The sequence below is a fragment of the Tachyglossus aculeatus genome, chromosome X4 (genome assembly GCF_015852505.1).
Source record: "Tachyglossus aculeatus isolate mTacAcu1 chromosome X4, mTacAcu1.pri, whole genome shotgun sequence".
NCBI lineage: Eukaryota > Metazoa > Chordata > Mammalia > Monotremata > Tachyglossidae > Tachyglossus > Tachyglossus aculeatus.
The window spans coordinates 12527192-12552412 of record NC_052098.1 but is presented as its reverse complement, the minus strand read 5'-3'; the positions used below and the strand labels follow the sequence as shown (position 1 = coordinate 12552412).

Genomic DNA, 25221 nt, shown 5'->3' with positions numbered 1-25221 from the left:
GGATGTCATGGAAACTGGTGGTCTCCTTATTTCTGTCTAATATTTGGTCTTACTCATTTCCACTGGGAACAGCATGGAGCAAGTGAAAATCCTTTGGGACTGAAAGAAGATAAACAACTGCCTACCTCAGGATGAGAACACTCCCAGAAAGAGGAGTGTGAGGGAGCTTAGGAAAGGGACTGAAGCAGGCCCTCTTGGGTTGAACTGCCATCTTATCTCATCCCATCCTACGGTCCTTGCCAATTTCCATGACTTTCAAGATACTCGCCTCCTTTTTTTTTCCATTTCCTCTAAACTCAGTGGAGTCTCACTTAGTTCTTTCCTCTTTTTTCTCTTTCCCCTAAGCCCGACCTTAAGTCTTTTTCATTACTCTCATTCTCACTTTTTGGTTGAGGTTCTCTCCTCTTGATTTTTCAATGGTTTGGTATCTTTCTTTTTTCCTTTGTATCCTTTTTGACTTTTCCAACTCTCCTCTCAGGAACCCCAAGGGAAACCAGACACATGCCAGGGTCCATTTCTAGTTTGGTCTGTTCTAGTTGGTTTGCTACATGATCACTGGTCCTTGAACTAGACCTGCGTGAGCAATTTCTGTCTCATACTGAGTCTTACTGTGTATGCCATCTCTGTTCAACTAGCAAACTGCAACCTCACTCCAAACACAATCAAAACTGGGCACATAAGCAGAAGTACAAAGAACCTTCACCTGGTAGCCTATTAGAATTTTTTATAGAAAGGAATGTACAGATTTAACTGACTGTGGGGACTGGTGGAAATGGTGAAATTTGGGGTGATGAGCTGGACAGTTATCAAGACCCAGAATCCCCAAATACATTTTAAATCAGTTCTAGATTCTGAGCTCATCATGGACAGGGGATGTGTCCATTTATTGTTACACTGTACTCACCCAAATGCTAAGTACTGTGCTTTGCATACAGTAAGCACTCAATAAATATGACTGACTGAATGAATGAGGACTTTGAAATTATTTTGTAGTATCCTAAAGACCTCGGTGAACACAATTTCATCCTCTTTTCCCCAAAGGGCTAAAGAAAACCCATTCTCTGTGCTTTTCTGGATTGCTAGGGCCAGATCATTACTACACACACACAGACATTTTTGTTATTAATAGGCTTTTCAGCCACTAGACAGTTCAATAAAGAAACATACTTTGCTGCAATCCTAGGTAGGAATATATGAAATGAGAAAGCAGTTCTTTGACTATAGAGCATTCTCAAGGGGAACCAAGAAGAAATTTTGCTCCATTTGCCTCACTATGAGTATTACAAACTCCAGTCTTAATGAGGCTTCATTAGTTAGGTGTACTCAAGTGTATGATGGGGAAATAAGATCCTACTATGGTCCAAGCTAACGTTCCCGGAAATTTTGCTCTCCACAAAAAAATTTCACAAAACATTCACATGGCTGAATGTTCCCTATGTGAGGGCCCAGAAGGGGGTTTAAAGAATGGAAATGTTAATGCTCCTGGGGCTGAATGTTAAATTTGCAGGAGCAGCTAGAGGCAGCTGAGGTGAGCTTTGGGCAGTAATGCCCTAGGGTCCCTGATGTGTCCTGGAAACATCAAGAACACCACATGACCAGACTATCTAAGCCCTAAGTTTCAGTCTGTGAAAACAGCCCCCTCCCAACAACCATATTCACTGAATCCCTATCTGGGCACCAAACATTGTTCTATGTACTTAGGGGACATTAGAAGAGGTAGAAGACGTGATCCCTGACACCCAATAATTGTCATATTTGTTAAGCAGGAACTATGTGCCTGGCAATGCACTAAGCACTGGGATAGATACATGACCATCAGGTTGGGCACAGTCTCTGTCCCTGATGATGCTCAGAGTCTAAGTAGGAAGGAGAACAGATATGTAGTCTCCATTTTACAGATCAATCAATCAATTAATGGTATTTACTGAGTGCTTACTGTCTGCAGAGCACTCCTCTAAGCTGTTGGCAAAATCAGTCAGTCAGCAGTGCTTACTGAGTAAGTACAATACAACAGAGTTGGTAGGCATGATCCCTGCACAAAAGGAATTTACAGTTTACAGGGGGAAAGGACATAGAGGCAAAGAGAAGATGAGTGACTTGTAGAAGTTCTTAAAATCTACGGGGCTCAAGTTGGTGCTAATAATCAATTCTACTCCCTTTGCATTACTATGAACATTACAAACTTAAGTAGGAACAGCAAGGCCTAGTGGATAGAGCAGAACCTGGGAGTCGGAGGGACCTGTGTTCTAATCCCAGATCTGCCACTTGTCTGCTGTGTGACCTTGGGCAAGTCATTTTATTTCTCTGTCCCTCAGTTACCTCATCTGTAAAAGGAGGATTAATACTGTGAACCCCTTATGGCTCACGATACGATTCTGTTGTATTTTTCCCAAAGCTTAAAACAATGCCCTGCACACAGTAAGCACTCAATAAATACCACTGATTGATTCATCTGTAAAATGGAGATTACATATCTGTTTTGCCTCCTACTTTGACTATGAGCATCTTATGGGACAGGAGCTGTGTCCAACCTGATTAGCTTATATTTACCCCAGCGCTTAGTACAGTGCCTGGCATATAATAAACCCTTAACAAATACCATGAAAAATCAATCAATGGTACTTCCTTCTACAGGCCACCCCGCACCCTCCGCTCCTCTGCCGCTAATCTCCTCACCGTGTCTCGTTCTCTCGCATGTCCCGCCATCGACCCCTGGCCCACGTCATCCCCCGGGCCTGGAATGCCCTCCCTCTGCCCATCCACCAAACTAGCTCTCTTCCTCCCTTCAAGGCCCTACTGAGAGCTCACCTCCTCCAAGAGGCCTTCCCAGACTGAACCCCTTCCTTCCTCTCCCCCTCGTCCCCCTCTCCATCCCCCCATCTTACCTCCTTCCCTTCCCCACAGCACCTGTATATATGTATATATGTTTGTACATATTTATTACTCTATTTATTTATTTATTTATTTTACTTGTACATATCTATTCTATATATTTTATTTTGTTAGTATGTCTGGTTTTGTTCTCTGTCTCCCCCTTTTAGACTGTGAGCCCACTGTTGGGTAGGGACTGTCTCTATGTGTTGCCAACTTGTACTTCCCAAGCACTTAGTACAGTGCTCTGCATCATCATCATCATCAATCGTATTTATTGAGCACTTACTGTGTGCAGAGCACTGTACTAAGCGCTTGGGAAGTACAAATTGGCAACATATAGAGACAGTCCCTACCCAACAGTGGGCTCACAGTCTAAAAGGGGGTCACACAGTAAGCGCTCAATAAATACGATTCATTGATTGATTACTGAGTGCTCACTGTGTGCAGAGCACTGTACAAAGTGCTTATTCCTTAAATACGTTAAGTAAGTAGGTTAAAAGTAGGACACCAGAGCTTAAAATAGGTCCCTTAAAGTGTCTTGTTCCAATGGGAAATATGCTATTTGGACTACATAAACAAAGATTCCCAAAGGGCAAATCTCATTATATTGACTTTGGTTTGCCCACTGTGTCATCCCAGTGAGGGAGCTCCCCACGTAAGTACTAGGAGCAGATGGAACCTAATGAATTAAGAAAGATTTGCCCCAAAGGGTAACTGACCTTCCCCTGGCCTGTGCTCTAGCTGGGCTTTCCTTGGGATCTTTGCACAACTTTTGTAATCTGCACCGGGATCTGACCCAGGGGGCCTTTTCCCTCTTCAGAAAGGGAAGGTTTGTTTGCTTCCCTGTCTGGAAAACATCAGCTATTTTTGCATATCAGCCTGGAACTTCAGAACCAGACTAGGTACACTTTTTTTGGAGCTTATCAGCTGTAACGGCTCCAATCAATCAATAGTATTTATTGAGCTCTTACTATGTGCAGAGCACTGTACTAAACACTTGAGAGTGCACAGTACGATAGAGTTGGTAGACATGATTCCTGCCCACTTAAAATGGCCAAAGTAACCTTATGGCATCTCTTTCTAGAATCACTGACTTCATGTGCAAGGAGAAGGCTGCACGAAGCCTACTTTTCTAATGAAAAACAGATGATGATGATGATGGCATTTGTTAAGCGCTTACTATGTGCAAAGCACTGTTCTAAACGCTGGGGAGGATACAAGGTGATCAGATTGTCCCACGTGGGGCTCACAGTCTTCATCTCCATTTTACAGATGAGGTAACTGAGGCACAGAGAAGTTAGGTGATTTCCCCAAGTCACACAGCTGACAATTGGCAGAGCTGGGATTTGAACCCATGACCTCTGACTCTCAAACTCATGCTCTTTCCATTGAGCCATGTGTTCTAAATACGTCCAATGGACCAGCTGATTGTATTTGTTGAATGCCTCCGTGCAGGATTCTAAACTGTACTTGGTGCTTGGAAAAGTACAGTAAGAGTAAGAAATATAGTCCCTGCCCTCAAAGGGTTCATGTAATAAGAATTTATGCCCCATAAAGTCAAGCAACTTTAGATCTAGAAAGAGCTTTGAGATATCATCTAAATCCATCTTCCTTAGGTAATACTCCACCCAAATCACTCCAGGGTGAAGATACTATTCCCAGCTTTTAAACACTACTCCAGAGATGGAGATTCCACAGCCTCTTTGGGGAACCCATTTTAAGATGTGATATTCATTTCAACATGGTGGCAGAAAATTCCCTCAGACAGCATCAACTTATATACTTTTATATTTCTCTTCTAAATTCCACAATGAGCTGTTTGTGCACTGTCTATTCATTGTACAGAGTCCCAAAACATTGGACCACACATCTTGGCTTATCCTGGACAGCAGAGCAGGGCCAATTATCTGAAATACGAAAAAAATCACTGGTGTAATTCAATCCTATTCCTATGAAGAAATTCCATTCAGAGTTAACAACTCTATTTTGTTAGCGGGTTGAAGGGGTTTTGGGCTACAAGGCTTGGTAAAAAAAAAAGCTCCCTTTTTCACTGTCTCTTTTGCAGTTATGTCTACAACCTTGCGAAATGAGCTTCTACTTGGCAAGAATTAAAAAAGACTGTGTTCAGTAATTTTATTCTACATGTAGGGGAAGGAAGGATGGGCTGAAAAGACATGTTCCCAACTGATAATGATAATGGTATTTGCTAAGCGCTGACTATGTGCCAAGCACTATTCTAAGCGCTGGGGTAGATACAAGGTAATCAGGTTGTCCCACATGGGGCTCACAGTCTTAATCCCCAATTTATAGATGAGGGAACTGAGGCCCAGAGAAGTTAAGTGACTTGCCCAAAGTCAAACAGCAGTGTGGCTCAGTGGAAAGAGCCTGGGCTTTGGAGTCAGAGGTCAAGGATTTAAATCCCGGCTCCACCAATTGTCAGCTGTGTGACTTTGGGCAAGTCACATAACTTCTCTGTGCCTCAATTACCTCATCTGTAAAATGGAGATTAAGACTGTGAGCCCCCCATGGGGCAACCTGATCACCTTGTAACCTCCCCAGCGCTTAGAACAGTGCTTTGCACATGGTAAGCATTTAAATGCCATCATCATCATGTGGCGAAGCCGGAATTAGAACCCACGACCTCTGACTCCCAAGCCTGTGCTCTTTCCACTAAGCCATGCTGCTTCTCTGAAGGACTGCTTATGCTACTCTAAATCTATAACTGATTCCTCAAGGGTAGATAATGAATGGAATTGGAAATCCAAAAGGAACGGAGGTGAGAACAGCTTTGGTGTGAAGTGTCTGTTACAGGCCGGGGATATTGAGGTAGACTTGCCCTTTTTCTGTGTAAGTGATAAGAACCAAGCAGTGGTGGAAATAGGAGATGGGGGAGGGGGTTGAGCGAATGAATAATGCATGAAAATGCCGTTCTAAGACCTCCCAGTTCACTTGTGTGCAGCTCAAATTGAACACAACGATTTACCCTACATAAAATTGGTGTTCCCAGATTGATTCCGGTTCCCCTTCTGCCACTGGGTATTTTCAATTGGTAGTCTTTATAATTAGATCATTCTTTCTAACCGAGGATCACATAAGCGGATGTATACACGTTGTAAAGAATATGCTATTTCTTTTTTTTTCCTACCTGTCTTGGCTTCTAGTTTTCAAATGTTTTTCACCATTTACTTTTGCTTCACAGCTTCAAGCTGGGCCCACCTGCTCTATTACTGTAATGAAAATCCACCCTTTCCTCTCTATCCAAATTGCTACCACATTAATCCAAGCACTTAATCAATCATGCATCAGCCTCCTTGCTGGCTTCCCTGTCTCCTGTCTCTCCCCACTTAAGTCCATTCTTCACTCTGCTGCCTGGATCATTTTTCTACAAAACCATTCAGTCCATGTTTCCCCACTTCTCAAGAACCTCCAGTGATTTCCTGTCCACCTCCACATCATACAGAAACTCCTTACCATTGGCTTTAAAATACTCAATCACTTTGCCCCCTCTTACCTTACCACTCTGATTTACTACTGCAAACCAGTCTGCACACTTCACTCACTCATCTAATGCCAACCTACACACTATGCTTCAATCTAGTCTATCTTACCACCAACCTCTCACCCACTTCCTGCCTCTGGCATAGAACCCCCTCCCCCTTCGTATTCAACAGATGGTCACTCTCCCTACCTTCAAAAACTTAGTACAATCACAGTTTCTTCATGAGGCCTTTCCCAACTAAGCCTCACTTCCTCTTCTCCCACTCCCTTCTGCATTACTCTGTCACTTGGATTTGTGCCCTTTATTCATCCCACTCTCAGTCCTACAGCACTTATATATGTATCTGTAATTCATTTATTTATGTTAATGTCTGTCTCCCCCTCTAGACTGTAAGCTCCCATGGGCAAGGAACATGTCTACCAACTCTGTTATACTAAACTCTCCCAAGCACTTAGTACAGTGCATTGCACACAGTAGGTGGTCAATAAATATTAATCATTGGTTATTAAGGTGGATTGAGAAAAAATGAAGGTCAGTATTAGTTGCACCAGTGGGAAGATAATGTAGAGGCATTAGGGGTAAGAACATTACCTACCCTGGCTCAGAATCCATATTTCACTCTCTTAGATTAACACTCATATTATATCCTCCCAATGAGAAATCAATTAATCAATCAGTTGTATTTATTGAACGCTTACTGTATGCAGAGCACTCTATAAGCCGTAGGGAGAATACAAGAAAAAAGAGAGTTGGTGGACACAATCTTTGCCCTCAAGGAGCTTACAACTAGCAGGGGAGACAGATGGTAAAATAAATTACAGGTAGGGGAAACAACAGAGTATAGGGATGTTTACCGAAGTACTGTGGGACCGGGGTTGGGGTGAGAAACAAAGTGCTTAGTTTCAGATGACTTTAGTGCATTGGATGGGAGGGAGAATGAGGTGGAGAGATGAGAGATTTGTCAGGGAAGGATTCCTGAAGGAGATATGATTTTAATAGGGCTCTAAAGAAGGGAGGAATGGTGATCTACATTAAGCAAACCTGGGTTCCCCCCCCTTAAGACAGGGTCAACTTCAGACAGTTGGCGGCCCTGAGGTGGGAAAAAAAATTGCCAATTCTCCTTGAGTTGTGGTTACTGGACGCCTAGACAAACGTGACCCTATGTGCATTTTCTCAGGCACATAGCACAATGCAATAATCCCATGCAGCTATCCGCCCAAGTCTACAGTATTTGTATGATAAGAACCCTGGTCTCCCCCTGGCTCCAGACCTGCTGTATTCCCATCCCAGGTCCCTGTTAACACAATTACAACTCCAGAGCTGTGGGAGTCCAGAGCTGCAAATTTTTCAAGTTTTCAAATGCTCCCATCCCATCGCCCTTTCGATGGTGCTTCCTGAGGCAGTTGCCTCTCTCTAACAGTATGAAGGCAGCCCTGCCTTGAGGGTTTTCATACATCTCTTGTGATAAATCATTCTGAAGTTCTGCAGTAGGCACTCCCTGATAAAATACACACAGGTGGGTGAAGCCTCCCACTAGGTAGACATGGAGATGTAGCGATGACTGTCTAGAGTATGAAAGAAAGACTGGTGGCAATGAGATTCCTGATGTGTTTAATGGTGGTGCAATGATCAAAGAAGATGCTAGTGATGACAGTTGAACGTCCCTTTGCCTTCCCAGCCCCCTTCATATATTCTCAGGCATAGGATGACAAAGGGAAGCCCACGGGTCACATGGAGAGAGATAGTAGTCATGATAAACAGATTCCCCACACCACCTACCTCACGGTCATCTCCACCAACCTCTTGCCAACAGCTTGGATTCCTGAATGAGCCTGTGGGTGAGTTCACTTGCCCTACTGGCTCCCGCAAATAAGTGCCATTGCCCTACTTGATGCAGATAAACCAATTTCACCCCAGATATTAACTCTACATTTTCTTGAACCCATAAAAGTGTTTGCTCTCAACCTTTCACAGCCTTCCCCTTTCTTGTTGACTAGTAAAATGAGCAGCGTGGCTCAGTGGAAAGAGCACGGGCTTTGGAGTCAGAGGTCATGGGTTCAAATCCCAGCTCTGCCAATTGTCAGCTGTGTGACTTTGGGCAAGTCACTTAGCTTCTCTGTGCCTCAGTCACCTCATCTGTAAAATGGGGATTAAGATTGTGAGCCCCCCGTGGGACAACCTGATCACCTTGTAACCTCCCCAGTGCTTAGAACAGTGCTTTGCACATAGTAAGTGCTTAATAAATGCCATTATTATTATTATTATTATACCATTTCTCCCAAGACATTTCCTTAGAGCCAGTCCAGTATATAAAGCATTTCTCCTTGGCTTTCATTGGCCCCCACCAGGAGCTTCATCCTGGGGCTAGGGTCATGACGAAGTTTACCCTTGTTGAGTTTCTTTGTCAATTAACCATTGCAAATCTTTGACAAGATTCTTGAAGAGGACAGAGTGTGCTAATCATTTCCATCGAGGATTCAACATTTTCAGATATCAACTAAACAATAATTCTGCTTTTAAAAAATAATTCCTGAGGGGTCCTTGGGGCCATAAATCCAGCTTGCAAACACAGGCTTCCCATGACCTGAGCCTTTACTGTGCCACTGTTTGAATCAATTAGGCCCTTTATACCAGAAAACTAAACACGTTAACCAAACACAAAATTAGGTACCATAAAAACTGCTCCCTGGAAATTCTGTACAAACATTTGTCAATCAAACAGAGCAAAAAATTGGCTTAGCCACTGCTTTCACGCAGTGTTAACAGCATGCCGGAGAATTTTTTGTATTTACTTGACTTTTCCAATTATGAAAAAAAAACAGTTACCTTGAGCTAGAAATACACATTTCAGCCCCTGTGGAGATCGACCTGGGCAGTCAAATGGCAGTGACATTCCAAAGTACTCGAGTATTTTGATATTTCAAAGAATACTAATCATAGCTTCAGCTGCCACAAATGCTCTGTTCACACAGACATTTCTCTTTGTCCCCAGACAAAGGTAAGAAGTCAAACTTGAAGGGGAAAAAACTACGCTGCAAAGTGCTAAATGATTCACGTTGCTTCTGGTATCAAGCAGGGGCACAGAGTGGCCTCTGAATAGTTCCTTATTGTTGGCCTTAGTCGCTTGTCTTGGAAGAGCTTACCCTGCTGGATAGAAACTTTGGAATAATTAATATTGCTCATTCACACTCATCTCTTGAGAGGAGGGGGTGTGGAGGAGGGACTGGAGGAAAAATATAGAGAAGGAGAAGAGATCAAACTGGTACCTAGAACTCCATGGGCTGGGAACCCAATTATTTCCGTCAGAATCTCTGGAGCCCTGGGGAAGCTATGGCTATTTATAACCTAGGACAGTTTGCCACAAGTGATGAGGAACCCACCCTCCTCTTCCAAGAACTCTTCATTTCCTTAATTTAGCACTGTTATCTGGGTTAGTTGACTCTATCGCATATCATCCCATAATCTAATGTCACTGTTTCTTCTATCTTTCTACACTCTTTTAGACTAAGAGCCTCATGAGATGCAGGGACTGTGTTTGGTCTAATTATACCGTACCCACTCCAGGACTTAGCACAGTGTGCAGCTCATAGTCCACAAGTCTGTAAACATTATAGGTGGATTCAAAAACTCATAATTACTGTTAAGGGAAATCTTGCTAATGGGGTAAATTGAGCCCATATGCTTATCATAACAGTACTTGTCACTTTGAGTTTGTTCACTCAAATAAATGCAACTAAGCCTGAGCAGTGTCATGCCAGTAACTGAACCCCTTGTGTTTATGCAGAGATGAACCTATTCTTTATGTTACCAACATTTTCTACGCTTGATCTTTAAGAAATAAACACCAATTTCCAGACATCATCATAAAATGATGATCCCGACAAAGGGAAAATAAAGACCATTTTCTACTTAGAAACACCCTTGCTTTTGCTCGTCTCTCTCTCTCCATATATATATATATATATATATATATATATATATATGTATATAACTATGTAAATAAAATCTTCTACAGGGCCCAGGGAATTTTAAAAATTTCAGTTAGTGTCAGTGTGATAACTATGGGCTACTGACTGAGTTTCTTACAGTTACTAGCTGATCTTCTTGAACAGCACCAGGCATTCACACCTCCTGTAGGCGACTCACAGCTGGGACTGGGGAACAGGTGAAAGAGAGCAGGAAAATGGAGCCTGCACTATCCAACTCTTCCCCTCAGCAGGGCAACAAGAAAGCTTTGCTTTCAAGTGCTTAGTACAGTGCTCTGCACACAGTAAGCACTCAATAAATATGACTGAATGAATAAGTCTGATAACTGCTCGTTACAGAGGAATGGCCATGTGCTCATTTGATCTTCTGATTAAGCTGCTGTTAACACTGCTCTGCACCTTAAGTGACATTAATGCTTCTTAAATCAGAGGCAGAGATCCTATAATGAGTCACAAGGAAATTCCAGTAGGATCATTATGATCCAAAACAGTTGTTTGGCAGCGGTGGTGATCTGTAGAAGTCAGTCACTTCTATTTTGTGGATTTTTTATGGTATTTGTTAAGCAGAGATGCAGAGATGAACTATATGCCAGGCACTGTACTAAGCACCGGGGTAGGCACAGGGTAAATCAGACAGGAGACAGTCCATGTGGCTCACGGGGCTCACAGTCTTAATCCTCATTTTTTACAGATGAGGTAACAGGCATAGAGAAGTTAAATGACTTACCCAAGGTCACACAGCGATAAGTGATAGAGCCAGAATTAGAACCCAGGTCTTTCTGACTCCCAAGCCCATGTTCTATCCACTAGATCATACTGCTTCTCTGGTCTGGGGGATTCTCCTCTAACCCAGAAGAGACCAAACTGAATTCAAAGCCTGACCCCTTATGAAACGTTGACTTTACCAAATGCTACTTTGAATCTCTTTCCTTAATGTAACTTTACCCAACAATAGATAAATTATGGCGACCATTTGTGTTTCATCAATCAATATTATTTATTGAGCACTTACTGTGCACAGAGCACTGTACTAAGAGTTTCATTGATAGTTATCCCCCAAATCCATAGCAGAGCCATAGTTAAGGGATAAATGCCAAACATCCTGGTAATAACTGCCTACTTGGAATCTTTAATAAATATTTGATAAAAAGCTCCATCATCTGACTCATATGATGGGCTGAGCTCATTCTCCCTTCTGCTCTCTAAACATTTTCCCAGAACAAGAACAAAGATCTAGCTATAACTCTATCTCTCTCCAACCCCACTGAACTAACCAACTTCCACCCTAGTGTCTTTTCACAAGATTAAGATCATATTCGGGGCAAAATAAAGTAGTTTGTTGGAATAAGAGTTTGAAATTGAAGCTTCAAGGTGAGGTATCTTGACAAAGCAACCCAGAACTTATCCCACCTGCTCTCTTTTATTTCTGCTTGTAGGAAAATATCTGCAAATGATACCCAGCTGTTTTTGTGCTTTTACTTGATACAAATCTATTGTAAAGTGCCCAAACTTGGAGAATAATAGAACAGGAAGATGTTGAGTGGCCTGAAGAACATAATTTGATTATTTTACTAAGGAACCAATTTGGATGCTTACCCCAGAAAATATGATGGAATTTATAAGGCTCCAGTAAAGCTATTCCCAAATTTCACCACAATTAATGTCCATTACTTGGAGTGCTAGAGAATATCTGGTTGCAAGTCTCTCAGGCATGCAAAAGAGAAAAGGGCTGTAATATGAAATATTCATCTTAACCCTGACCCCCTTTAGCCATTAGGATAATTGACTGATCTATTTACTCACCTCTGAAATGGCTTTCAACAACTCTACTTCTCACATAATAAAACCAAAAATCTATACCCTGTAATATGAAGTCAGAACATTGTAAATTAAAATTTCTCTCATACACTATCACCTCAATTCCTGATTATTCCCTTCACCTTGTTGGCTCCAAGGTCCTTTCCTCAGGTGTCTAATTTATTCAGTCTTTGATGCTTCTTCATTCTATGGGTTCCGTGCCACATTCCTGGTACATTTCCATAATGGTTATCTCTCCAGGGGAAAATTTTCATTAGTGCTAGCATACTTACCAGTACCTCTCTCTTTACCCTTCTAGTCAATCAATCTTTGATACTGAGTACTCACCCAAGTGCTTAGCACAGTGCTTTGCACACAGTAAGTGCTCAATAAATAAGATTGATTGATTGATTAGGAGCAGCGTGGTCTAGTAGAAATAATTTGGTCCCGGGAGTAAAAGGACATGAGTTCTAATCCCAACTCTGCCAATTGCTTGCTGTATGACTTGGTCAAGTCATTTAATTTCTCTGTACCTCAGTTTCCTCAACTGCAAATGGGGATTCAATACCTATTCTTCTTCCTAGACAGTGAGCGTCACGTGGGACAAAGACTGTGTCCAACCTGATTAACTCTTATCTTAGTACAGTGCTGGACCCATGATAAGTGCTTAACAAAAATCAATTATTATTTATTGAATGCTGTAGATGTGCTTCTGCACTGTACTAAGGACTTGGGAGAATACAAACAATAGAGTTGATAGACACAATTCCTGATTATTAGGCAATAGAGCCTACTTATTTTCTTGCCTTATTCATTACTCTTCATTACTCATTGTGAGCAGGGAATGTGTCGGTTTATTGTTATATTGTACTCTCCCAAGCGCTTTGTACAGTGCTTTGCACACAATAAGTGCACAATAAATACCATTGAATGAATGAATTACACTAAACCCAAAAACTCAACCTAGTCATTCACTGCAGGAGATTATGTTTTCCACTAGAAAGTGACTAGTTACAAAATACTCATCTAAAAATAAGAGCTATCTTATGGCAGCATACGCAAGTCTGAAGCATTTCTTACAAAGTACATGGCACCGAAATGCCATCAACATCACCTGATATTCATTGGCTCGAGTGATCTTTGCAAAACTGATAGGATTCCTGAGAAAGTGTGTTTTCAGAGGAGCCAAGGCAAGTTTCCAACCCCAGGTAAAATTAGAAGCATGAGAAGCAGTGTGGCCCAGTGGAAAGAGCACAGGCTTGGGAGTCAGAGGTCATGGGTTCTAATCCCAGCTCCACCACTTGTCAGCTGTGTGACTTTGGGCAAGTCACTTAACTTCTCTGGGCCTCAGTTACCTCATCTGTAAAATGGGGATTAAGACTGTGAGCCCAGTGTGGGACAACCTGATTACCTTGTATCTCCCCCAGGGCTTAGAACAGTGCTTAGCACATAGTAAGTGCTTAACAAATGCTATCATTATTATTATTATTAGAAATTGCTTTAGAACCAACACATCTATGCTTATAACATTCAGGGACACTCAGGCCACTAAATGGGTTGACGGCAGGGAGGCCTAATCTACTACTAGGTGAATGAATCTTGGCAAAAGGGTCATTATTATTATGGTATTTTTAAGCACTTACTATGTGTCAATCACTGTTCTAAGTGCTGGGGTAGATACAAGTTAAACAGGTTGGATACAGTTCTTGTCCCACATGGGGTTCACAGTCTAAGTAGGAGGGAGAACAGGTACTGAATTCCCATTTTACAGTTGAGGACATTGAGGCACAGAGAAGTAAAGTGACTTGCCCAAGGTCACACAGAAAGCAATTGGCAGAGCCAGAATTAGAACCCAGTTCCTCTGACTTCCAGGTCTATGCTCTTTCCATTAGGCCACACTACTTTCCAGGAGCTAGAGGTTCCAATGCTTCTCTACTATACTGCTACAGAGAGTAGCTGTGAATGGTTCTATTACCCTGGGACCACTCACCAAATGGTATACCACAGGAGTCATAATATTCAGTATTTTTATTAATGTCTCTAGTGAAAAACTGAGAACAAGGTTACCACATTTTTAAGTGAAACAAAGTTGAGGGGCCTCACTAGTACTTGAAAAGAAAGGCATTCTTTCATTCAATCGTATTTATTGAGCGCTTACTATGTGCAAAGTACTGTACATATACATATAGAGACGGTCCCTACCCAACAACGGGCTCACAGTCTAAAAGGGGGAGACAGGCAACAAAACAAAACACGTAGATAGGTGTCAAAATCATCAGAACAAATAGAAGTAAAGCTAAATGCACATCATTAACAAAATTAACAGAATTGCAAAACTACCTGGACAAACTCACAAAGCCACACCCACAAAAACAGGATGGAATTCATTTGGCACAAATGCAAAGCAGTACACAGAGGAATGGTGAAAGGCTACCTAGGCACATGTGCTGTAGAAAAGGACCTGAGGGTCACAGTGCACCACAACCTGAATATACGATCAAATGAATGAATATACATCACCATAATACTGCCAGTTGTTAAAAAGCCAGCACAGTCTGGGATTGTCTTAACAGAAATCTGCCCTGTGAGCGCCACGAAGCAATCTTTCTGCTATACTCTGCACTGATCAGACTTTCACTAAATTCTAGTGTCCAACTTGCATCACTGCACTACAAAAAATGGTGCAGAAAAACATGATAGAAGAGTCACAACAATGATCGAAATGAGAGAAAATAGGTCCTATGAGAAAAGGTTAAAGAAAATAGGATTATTTAAACTAGAAAAGAGAAGACCAAAGGGTGACAACCATATTGAATTAAAAGCAGCATAATAATAATGATGGCATTTATTAAGCACTTACTATGTGCAAAGCACTGTTCTAAGCACTGGGGAGGATACAAGGTGATCAGGTTGTCCAATGTGGGGCTCACAATCTTAATCCCCATTTTACAGATGAGTTACCTGAGGCAAAGAGAAGTTAAATTACAGGGAAGCAGCGTGGCTCAGTGGAAAGAGCACGGGCTTTGGAGTCAGAGGTCAGGGGTTCAAATCCCGGCTCCGCCACTTGTCAGCTGTGTGACTTTGGGCAAGTCACTTAACTTCTCTGGGCCTCAGTTCCCTCATCTGTAAAATGGGGATTAAGCCTGTGAGCCCCACGTGGGACAATCTGATTACCTTGTATCTACCCCAGCGCTTCGAACAGTGCTTGGCACATAGTAAGCGCTTAACAAATACCAACATTATTATTATTTATTATTATTAAGTGACTTGCCCGAAGTCACACAGCTGACAAGTGGCAGAGCCGGGATTAGAGCCCATGCCCTCTGACTTCCAAGCCTGGGCTCTTTCCACTGAGCCACGCTGCAGGCCTGAGAGTCAGAGGATTGGGGTTCTAATCTGGACTCTGCCACTTGCCTGCTGTGTGATCCTGGGCAAGTCCCTTCACTTCTCTGTGCTTCAGTTTCCTCAGTCTCAAAATGGGGATTCAATGCCTGTTCTCCCTGCACTTAGACTGTGAGCTCAGTATGCGACAGAACTTGGGTCTGGCCTGATGATCTCTTACCTACCCCAGGGTTTAGTACAGTGCTTGGCACACAGCAAGCACTTAACAAATATCACTATTACCATTCTTATTAGAGGAGTTTGGCCCAATAGCTGCCTCTTATGCACCGAACCATAATTTGAAAGATATGGGGTTCCTAGCTTCCCAGCAGCCCATGAAATAACTGGCTAGGGCTGGCAGAACCCATGGGAATGGATTCAGACTCAGGTCATTTCTGAGTTCGCTTCTGGCCTAGCCAGTCCTGGGCTGGCTTGGGCTCAGGCTGGGATTAGGTTGAGGCTGCGTCAGACTAGGCCCTGGATTGATCACTCTCCATCTCCACTGAAGCTGGGCAAATATTTAATGTGTTTGAATTGTGGCAGTATGGATTTAGCCTGGATATAAGAAAAAAGAATCCTGATAGTGCAGGCTGTTCAACACTCAAATTTATTAGTAAAGGGTGTAGAGCCTCTTGCAGGGTTCTTGAAAAAGAAGGCTTTTGAGCAGGATGAAAATCAAGGAAATGGACTACTGAAAAAGATTCTCTAAATGTTCTTCCCAACAGCCAATAATGTAGCTTGGCAATTACAAACTCATCTTGAGGATTTTATCCAGCACAGATACTACAATCACTCTGCACTGAACTCACCTTCATCATTTTCTGAAGATGGCCATCATAAGATTTCAAAAGAATGGATATTGCTCTAGTAGACACTAATTTCAATTTGAGCACACCGTTTACTCTTATCCCTTTCAACCAGAGCCTACACTTTCTAATCTGTCAGCAACCAATCCAGATGGTAAATCAAGTCCTTTTTACTTGCCTATGGCAGTTAGCTTATTTAAAAGCACTTGTGAATGCAGAAAAAAAAGTTTTTTTGGTTCTATGTTAGGCCAAATACTGAAACATGTGTTCTGAAAATACTCCTAAATACCAATGCTCTCAAATCCCCCATTTTTTTTTTATGTTTTATGAATCCTCCCTTCTTGTCTGCCATTTGTTTCTTTAGAAAGGGCAAAATCCTTTTATCCATGGCTTTACTTATGGTAAAATGCTTCTGGAATGACTCAGTAGAGTAGGCCACTTTAAAATATCAGACATGTCTCTGGGGCATAATGAGACAGAAGCCTAATGCTCTTTCAAACAAGTACTGAATATAAGAAAAGCACCAGGAGCAGTTGAAGGAAACTGGTAAAGATGAACCAAGGCATCACTGGTTACTCTTCCAACAGAGCTGGCAGATTTTCATTCCATCATATTTATTGAGTGCTTACAGAGCACTGTACTAAGTGCTTGGGAGAGTATATTATAATAATAAACAGTCATATTCCCTGCCCACAACGGGCTTACAGTCTGTATAAAGATGATCCTGCTCTCCCTTCAGACCTTACAGGGTGCTTGAGTCTGAATCCCAAATGGCATAGACTATAATTTCTTACACAAACATCCCAGGCTATAACTAGGACACTCCATCTGAGTTTAAAAAAACAAAAAAAACCTTTCGGTAAAAGCTTCACCTAGTGCAGTGAGGGTGGTAAATAGGCAAGGCTGAGTCAGACAAAAACTGAAGTCCAGTTCTCATTCATTCATTCATTCAATCGTATATATTGAGCGCTTACGGTGTGCAGAGCACTGTACTAAGTGCTTGGAAAATACAATACAGCAATAAAGAGAGACAATCCCTGCCCACAACAGGCTTCTCCTTCTGGATCTAGGAAGGGTGGATTGGCTAAGCATACAGGATGTCCTGGACATCGTGAGGGGGAAGGGCAGATAGATAAATATTCATCCATATACTTCTCATTTTCTCATTTACTTGAGCATATTAGCCATCTGCAGCCGCTGTACATAAGTCGATACCCTGAACTGTAGAAGACTGAATGAGGGCCTGGCTCGGGATGCATTGAGAGGGCAGTGATTAGGAGCATATCTGCTACCCAAGTCCCTTACCACTAGGACTAGGCTCTGAATAGGGCCCTTATGCCCCACTTTTACCTCTCTGCTCCCTCTCCCCACTCCCCCCAACTAAGGGAGTATAGCACCTAAGCCCTGCTGCCCCACAGGAGCCGAGGCTGGGTGAAGCATGAACATGGCTTTTATATACTTTACAACTTTGGGATAAACCTGTTCACTGGACTGTGGGGATGGAAAGAAAAGGGGAAAGGGATTTCCTGGCTATTCTGAGGGAATTCACCAGGCAGCACCTTCCTTCTGATATTTGTTTGATTAATAGATATTGAATATACATTACTGAACGGCTGACTGAGCCTATGTTTATCTTTCTGCTTGAACTGTGAACTCCTTGAAGTCAAGGACTGTGTCGAATTATTTTTCTCTATAGATTCTCAAGGCCTATTTCAGTGTTCTGAATGTAGTTACAAATTAAATAATTTTTGTACCTGTGCATACCTGTTCTGATGACACTTTAGTGGCACACTCCTAGCCCTAAATTGGGCTCTTTACTCCTCTTCCCCTCCCTTCACAACGAGTTTAAAATTCCTTGATGTTGCCTATTTCCTTCCTGTAATTACTGTGATTATAATCACTTTGTCCCTAATACTACCAATAATAACTGTGGTCTTCATTACAGACTTACTATGTGCCAAGCACTGTACTCTGTGCTGTGGTAGATAGCAAATAAATAGGTCGGACAGTTCCTGTCCCACACCAGACATTTGCAGATGAAGAAAGTGAGGCCCAGAGAAGTTACGTGATTTGCCCAAGGTCACACAGCAGGTATGGCATAGCCGGGATTGGAACCCAGGCCCCCTGAATTCCAGACCTAGGCTCTTTCCACTAGGTCATGTTACTTTTATGTAAATTGAATGCTTGTTTGAAATGTCTTTCTGCTGGGCACAGGTGATGGTTGAATTTGAGAAGGATGATAAGAGAGTTTTCAGGTGATTTTGTGATGGAGCAAATTTAGTTTTGAACTTCTTACATTCTTAAATGGGTGTTAGTTGTTAGTTGGCTAGGTGCTACTGGCATCACTGAACGGCTAAAAAATTAAGTCTATGCAATGGAAAAGATGAGTCACATATACTGTTGAATCTGATGAAAATATGTTTCCTGACCTTTTAATGCCTGATTAAGCCACTTTTATTATGAAATGAAGGAAGCCCGGCAGCCCAACTGGCTTGGTCAGAGCTGTCTTCTCGTGCTCTGGAGGGAAAGGGCAGATGGCATTAAAATAAAATCAGAACCCCATTTTATGGACTTTGCTGGGGCAACCATCAGGTGCCCATGGCATCTGAAGAACATAGAGAATCAAGGGGAGAGGAAGAACTCAAAAAGAATAAGCTTATTTTGTGGGTCAGGAAAACCATGACCTCCATCCATAGCAGCCCGCTCTACAAATGGGAGTCAGACAGCTTGCCTGGGCCAGCACGGGGACTGAGTTCCTCTGAGAGGTATGATGGGAGTTACTCCATCCCACCTGGAACTCAAAGTCTAAGGTGGAGAGAGGGGGATTTAATTCCCATTTTGTAGAAGAGGTAACTGAAGCCCAGAAAAGTGGAAGGACTTGTTCAAGGTCACACAAGCAGATAAGTGGGAAGTGGCAGAGTTGGGATTAGAACTGCTTCTCCCTTTCCTTCTCTGCAATCTCATATTTCCTCCTACCTCCAGGACATCTCTATATGAATGTCCTGCCAGAACCTGAAATACATCCAAAACTGAATTCCTCATCTTCCCCAGCCAAATCCTCTCCTCCACCAACTAACTTTCCCATCACACTGACCACACCACCACCCTCACTGACTCTCAAGCCTGCCGAATAAATACTACTGATTGATCGATACCATCCTGGCCACCACTGCATCATCAGGATTCAGGGTATTTCAAAAAGAATATTTTTGAGTTCAGTAATGTTTTCACTGTCTAAGATGTGTGATACTACTTCCAGGTCAAAACCAACCTTAATTGTACTTTACATTTCTGAACTACTCTCAGTGCTGTGCACAAGTACCCAATTGAAGCATAATAAATGCAATTATGATACAATAAAGATTTTACAAACAAAACATCACATCTCTAACTGATTTGAATAAGACAACAAAGGTACCTAGAAAGTGAATTTTAACTGCAGACTCCAATTTTTCATTGCTAATTGAATTTAGTGTCTTTGCTCTCACCCTTGATATTTCATTTATGTCTAGGTCAACATGTTTCTTTTTCCATATCTCAACTCTGTTACAGAGCCCTTTATGCCCGGGCAATGGGTGTGTTCCTGGCTGCTGAATACTTACAATGGAAAATGGAAACAGGAATGTTCAGCTGGAGCCACTCCATTTTAGAAGCTGATGTTCTCTTTCCAGGCCCTGGAGATCACTTTGTTCCTACACTTTCATGAGTTCTAGGACAGGAAGATACCAGACTGATTGAGGAGCTGGGGCCGATTGGGTTTACTGACAATTGAGTACAAGTACTTAATTTCATTTTTAGAGGGCCTGACTTTTTTCTCACAGGCACGGCCACACTGCCAATAGTTTTGGGAAGCGTGGTTGGCTTACATTTTTGAAGTTGACACTACAGATGGTGAGCTCTGATCCCTTTGCGGTAGTGTGCCTGTAAAGACTGACGTGTGAACAACAGTCTCCCCGGCATTGCTTGCACATTTAGATAATGGTTGCCCCATGCGGACCCAGTCCCAGTTTTCGAGCCTGCCTCTTTGCAACCCAATCTTTGCAAAGCTTGTTGAGCTGAGCAATTCGTCCAGTATGGCCCATCTACTGTAGCAGTTTCTCACCTTAATCCTACTCCTAAACAGAAACTTTCTTGAGTACCATGAACCCTGTTCATCACTGCTAATTTCATTCAGTTGACCTGCTAAGTTTCTAAACCGTAATTTTCCTAGTACCCCATTTCTCCGAAGTCAGTCAATGATATTTATTGAGTGCTTATTTTGTTCAGAGCACTGAAGTAAGTGCTTGGAAGAGTACAATACTTCTCTGTACTCTGTACATACTTTCTCCTGAGTGAGTAGCACTGCCTAGTGGATAGAACACAGGCCTGGGAGTCAGGAGGACCTGGATTCTAATCCTGGCTCCACTACTTATCTGCTGGGTGACCTTGGGCAAGACATTTCACTTCTCTGTGCCTCAGTTCTCTCATCTGTAAAATGGGGATTAAGACTGGGAGCTTCACGTGGGACAGGGACTGTGTCCGACCTGCTTAGCTTATAGCTACTCCAGCACTTAGTACAGTGCCTGGCACACAGTAAGCACTTTACAAATGTCACAAATATTATTATTATCATTACTAAGATTTATCCATAGGCCTTAAGATACTGTACTGAGCTCTAGGATCTTCCCATTGAACTTCAAGATTTCTGCACACATTTGATGCTTTGGACAAAAATGTGCTCAAGTGCAGGTGTGAAATCTGGAGATCATGCTAGAGACATCCAGTACCACTAGTATTTCTTTAACCCCTTTAGCCGAAGAAAGTTTTAGGGAGAAAATGGAAAAAGAGAAGCTACAAAATACTAGAACTGTAGTGGAGGAAATCACTAGACTGTAAAGTACTCGAAGGGAGGAACCAGATCTTTCACTCTTCTTTTATACTCTCAAGTTTCCAGTCGAGGGCTCTGCACACAGGTGCGCAGTAAATGATGATGAAAATATTGATAATGATGATCAAGGCATAGTACAGGAAGGGTGCATTTTTCAGGCGGTCAGACACAGGGAAGAGAGGAAGAACAGATTTAATGAATTTGGATGAGGCAGGTCCACCCTTTAAAATAAGTGAACTATCCAAAAGCCTCTCCAACCAAACTAAATCTCAGGGTTTGGAACTCCAACCAGTACAACACTTCACATAACTTGGGTGACATATTTCATTATGTTGCCCAACACTCCCTTTCCCCTTTACTCTGCCACAGGAAAGTCATCTGTTGGTGGACAGCAATCTGTAATTCCCGTGGTGAGAATTTCCTAGGATGTTCCCCCAGTTCCTTGAGCTTACCACTGGGACAGTGGTGTCGAATGAAAAAGGCCCATGGGGCTGTTCCCAATCAGATCTACTGCCAAATTTAAAATGTTTATTCTAACCCCAATCCTCATTTGCCATCCCAGAATAGCAAATTCAAACTGGATCTATTTCAAAGGAATGGAAATGGATACTTCCTCCTCGGCTCTTTGCTCAATGAGGTGGAGGAAAAACAACTAAACAAATGACGAGGAATAGCTAGGTTTTATTGTTATGTCCTTTAAAACACTTTGGAGTGAAAAAGAATTCAATTCTCCCCAAGATAGGATTTTTCCCACTGGTAGGGGAACAGCAACATACATAGCTCAATAATCCTCCTGATGAAAAATCAAATGTGTGTTCGTGTGAGACAGTGTGTATACTCTCTCACACATTCAGAGTCATAAAGTTAGACATATGAGCTGCCCCAAGCAGTTCTAATCCTTTGTAAAGCCTGGGAGGAAAAGTTGTGTTCAAATATTTTGAGTCACGAAAAATGCTTGCTAAATGGAAGAAATTTCTCCAGTATATCTTTCTTCTCTAGAGGGCTGTAAAGGGATGAAGAAATGTATTTGAAAGAGATCATGCAGACACACAAACCTCAAAATCAAAGAGGTTGATTCAGTCAAAATAAATAACTGCACTCTACTAATTTTATTACAATTTCCTCTCTTACAATGTAATCTGCCTCTAAATGTCTTCTAATTTGAGACACAGTCCATTACTTCATGATACTAACTCACTTCTATTTAATAAGTGTTCTGTTTTGGGATGTTCAGATGAGTCTTGTGCATTATGTATTTTTTTTGAAATACACAACATTAAAGTAACATATTGCTACTTACTTGTGTTTATCTTCTGCAGTGAGATATGCTTTTCCAGCTGTCTTCTCAGTTTCACCTCTGCTCCATATTTTCCTGTGGTCCCATTGTCAGCCAGAATGAAGTGGGAATGCATACTGTTGAGTACAGTGAGTTTACTCATAGGATTGGACATGGTCTGGTATGGACGGACAACCTGCATGATGAAAGGGGAGGGCAGAAGGATGGAATGAGAAGAGTGGGATAGAGGGAATTTTATATCATAATAGTAATATTATTACACACATATATATGTGTGTGTGTGTGTGTGTATATGTACACATACGCAAAGAGAAAGGACAGAGAGATAAAGAAAGATGAGAAATTAAGATAAAAAAGAGAAAAGGGAGGAAGAAAAAGGAGTGAGAGAGATGAGGAGATAGTGGAGAGAGAGGGAGAAAAGGGAGAGGGAAGGAATATATTAATATTCAGTACAGTTCAAATACAGAACATACCCTGCCTAAGGTTTCTTGTGGAAGAGAAGAAATTTGTGATCAATTCATTTTAAAAGCTTGGAACAGAAGAATTGCAAGAGTGCTTAGAAGGACATCTTTCATCCTTTTTTAGAAGGGCCAATGCTACACTAACATACCTGGAGAATGCAAGTCAAGATGTACACATAGACCTTAATTTCCTGGTTATCTCTGTCCCCTTCAAAAATGACCTTCACTTGAAATATATGGATAATTGAGGTAAAAAAGAATTCTTGGCCAACATCTCCAGATAATTCGCACAACAACAGCTGACCTGGGATGTCTACTAGAGTGGCATCCATGACAGTGCTTCATAGGATGGTGAATAATTAAGTTTATATCACTCCACTTGATAAGGAAAAAAAGTAGTTTTCAAATCAATCTTCTTCTATTACTTCCTCTCATTATACCTTCATTGATCGAGCTAGTGCAATAGTCCATTCATTGGGAAAATAGTTGTAGCATTCTCGGTAAACCCTAGTCAGGACTTCAGAGAAAGTTCTATTTTGCCTCAACAGTATTCTTTAATTGGCCGGAAATCAAATTGAGCACTTTAGCCAACATTTCTAGAGACTTACATGTGATAGTCACAAGCCTCCCACGTGATCATGGCACACTGAGTACGTGACTGCGGGGTGCTGACCACTTGATCGCAGCAGGATGATCACTTTATCACCATGTGACAGCCACATGATCAGTGTGTGCTGAGTGTGTGACAGCCATATGACCCCCATGTGATTATGGGGTGCGAAGCACGTGACTGCCACGTGATAGCCATGAACAGCTACATGTTTGCCCTTTGCCACCCATGTGATCGCAGCGTGCTGATCGCGTGACCATGCGCCCAATACCACGTGACCCCAGTCCAATAGCACATCACCACCATGTGAAATGACCCCGCCACCCATGTGACAGCTAGGTGACCTAATGATGGTACTTGTCTCCCCCCAGATCTGTGTGTGTATTTAATAATAATAATAATGGCATTTATTAAGTGCTATGTGCAAAGCACTGTTCTAAGCACTGGGGAGATTACAAGGTGATCAAGTTGTCCCTCTGGGGGTATAGAGTATTGGCCGCAGAAATAGAAACAGTCACAACTGTCTTTTTTGGCTGTCGATTACAGCTTCGCTGAAACCAGAGAGACAAAGATGGTGAGTCACACACAGGCTTATAGGTCCCCCTCCTCCTGTGCTTCAGAAACTCTGAAATGTAGGAGAAAAAGAGATCATTCATTTTGCTGTCCCAATCAGCAAACGTTCTATTTGTCATCCTCACTAGAGTCCGTGCCTCTTGCATCTTCATAAATCATTAACTGCACTCTAAGAAGGTACTATGAACTCTTCACCCATTAATTTATTCAAACCTATGTTTAGCCTGAAAGCACTTGCTTTAAAAACAAATTCCTGTCCCCTTCTTTCCATCCTGGAACTCATCAATTAAGTCTCAATACCTTCACTCCCCTTTCCTCTTTTATGGCCAGTCGGATGATTGCCCCTTGAAGGACAGGACGTGCCCCCGCCCTGTTCGGGTGTGTGTGCATGGGTGTGTGTACGCACAGAGTACCCAGAAGAGGAGGTTTGGGCTGTTTCAGTCCAGAGCCACGTACCAAGGGGGAGGGTCGCTGCCCCCCCCACACCGTGTGTCTCTTTCCCAACCTCATTCTGCCACTTTTGCCCTGGGGACTGCACAAGGAAGGGATGGTCCACCCACCCCATCGGTAAGTAACGATTTGCTAGGCCTCACCCATCCACTGCTAACAGCTGACCCAGGATGCCTACTAGTGTGGGATCCATGTCTGTGCACCGTAGAATGGTCAATCATTAAGTTTACCATTCCACTTAATAATGAAACAAAACGGGTTCTCAAGCCAATATCTTCTTCTGTTCTTCAATTACTTCCACTTACTACATCTTCATCGATCTATCTAGTGCAGTAGTTCATTCACTGGGAAAATGGTTGTAGCGTAGTTCTATTTTGCCTCCCAATTATTCTTTAATCGGATGGAAACTGCAAGAGAGTCAGCACTTTCTCACGGAAGCATAATAGTATCAGCACTTCCTCAAACACAAAAGTGGTCTATTTTCATTTTAAATAAGGTTAGTCATGAAAGAAAATACAACCCTTTAAATGAAAATAGAGGCTGACTAGTTCAAATAGGGCATAAAGATAACATCCCTTTTGAATATAGAGGGCAGTTTTTATTGAAAATTGTTAACAAAC

At 42.2% G+C, this 25221-nt stretch overlaps 1 protein-coding gene across 2 annotated transcripts in view; it reads right to left on the bottom strand.

The window, feature by feature from the left end:
- TRPM3 (transient receptor potential cation channel subfamily M member 3) overlaps window positions 1–25221 on the bottom strand; it is a 617739-nt gene that overhangs the window by 172554 nt on the left and 419964 nt on the right. For both annotated transcript variants that reach the window (XM_038769495.1, XM_038769496.1), the window contains exon 6: window positions 22511–22682. In XM_038769495.1, coding sequence (XP_038625423.1) covers window positions 22511–22682 — 172 coding nt within the window. The remainder of the gene's footprint in view (window positions 1–22510; window positions 22683–25221) is intronic.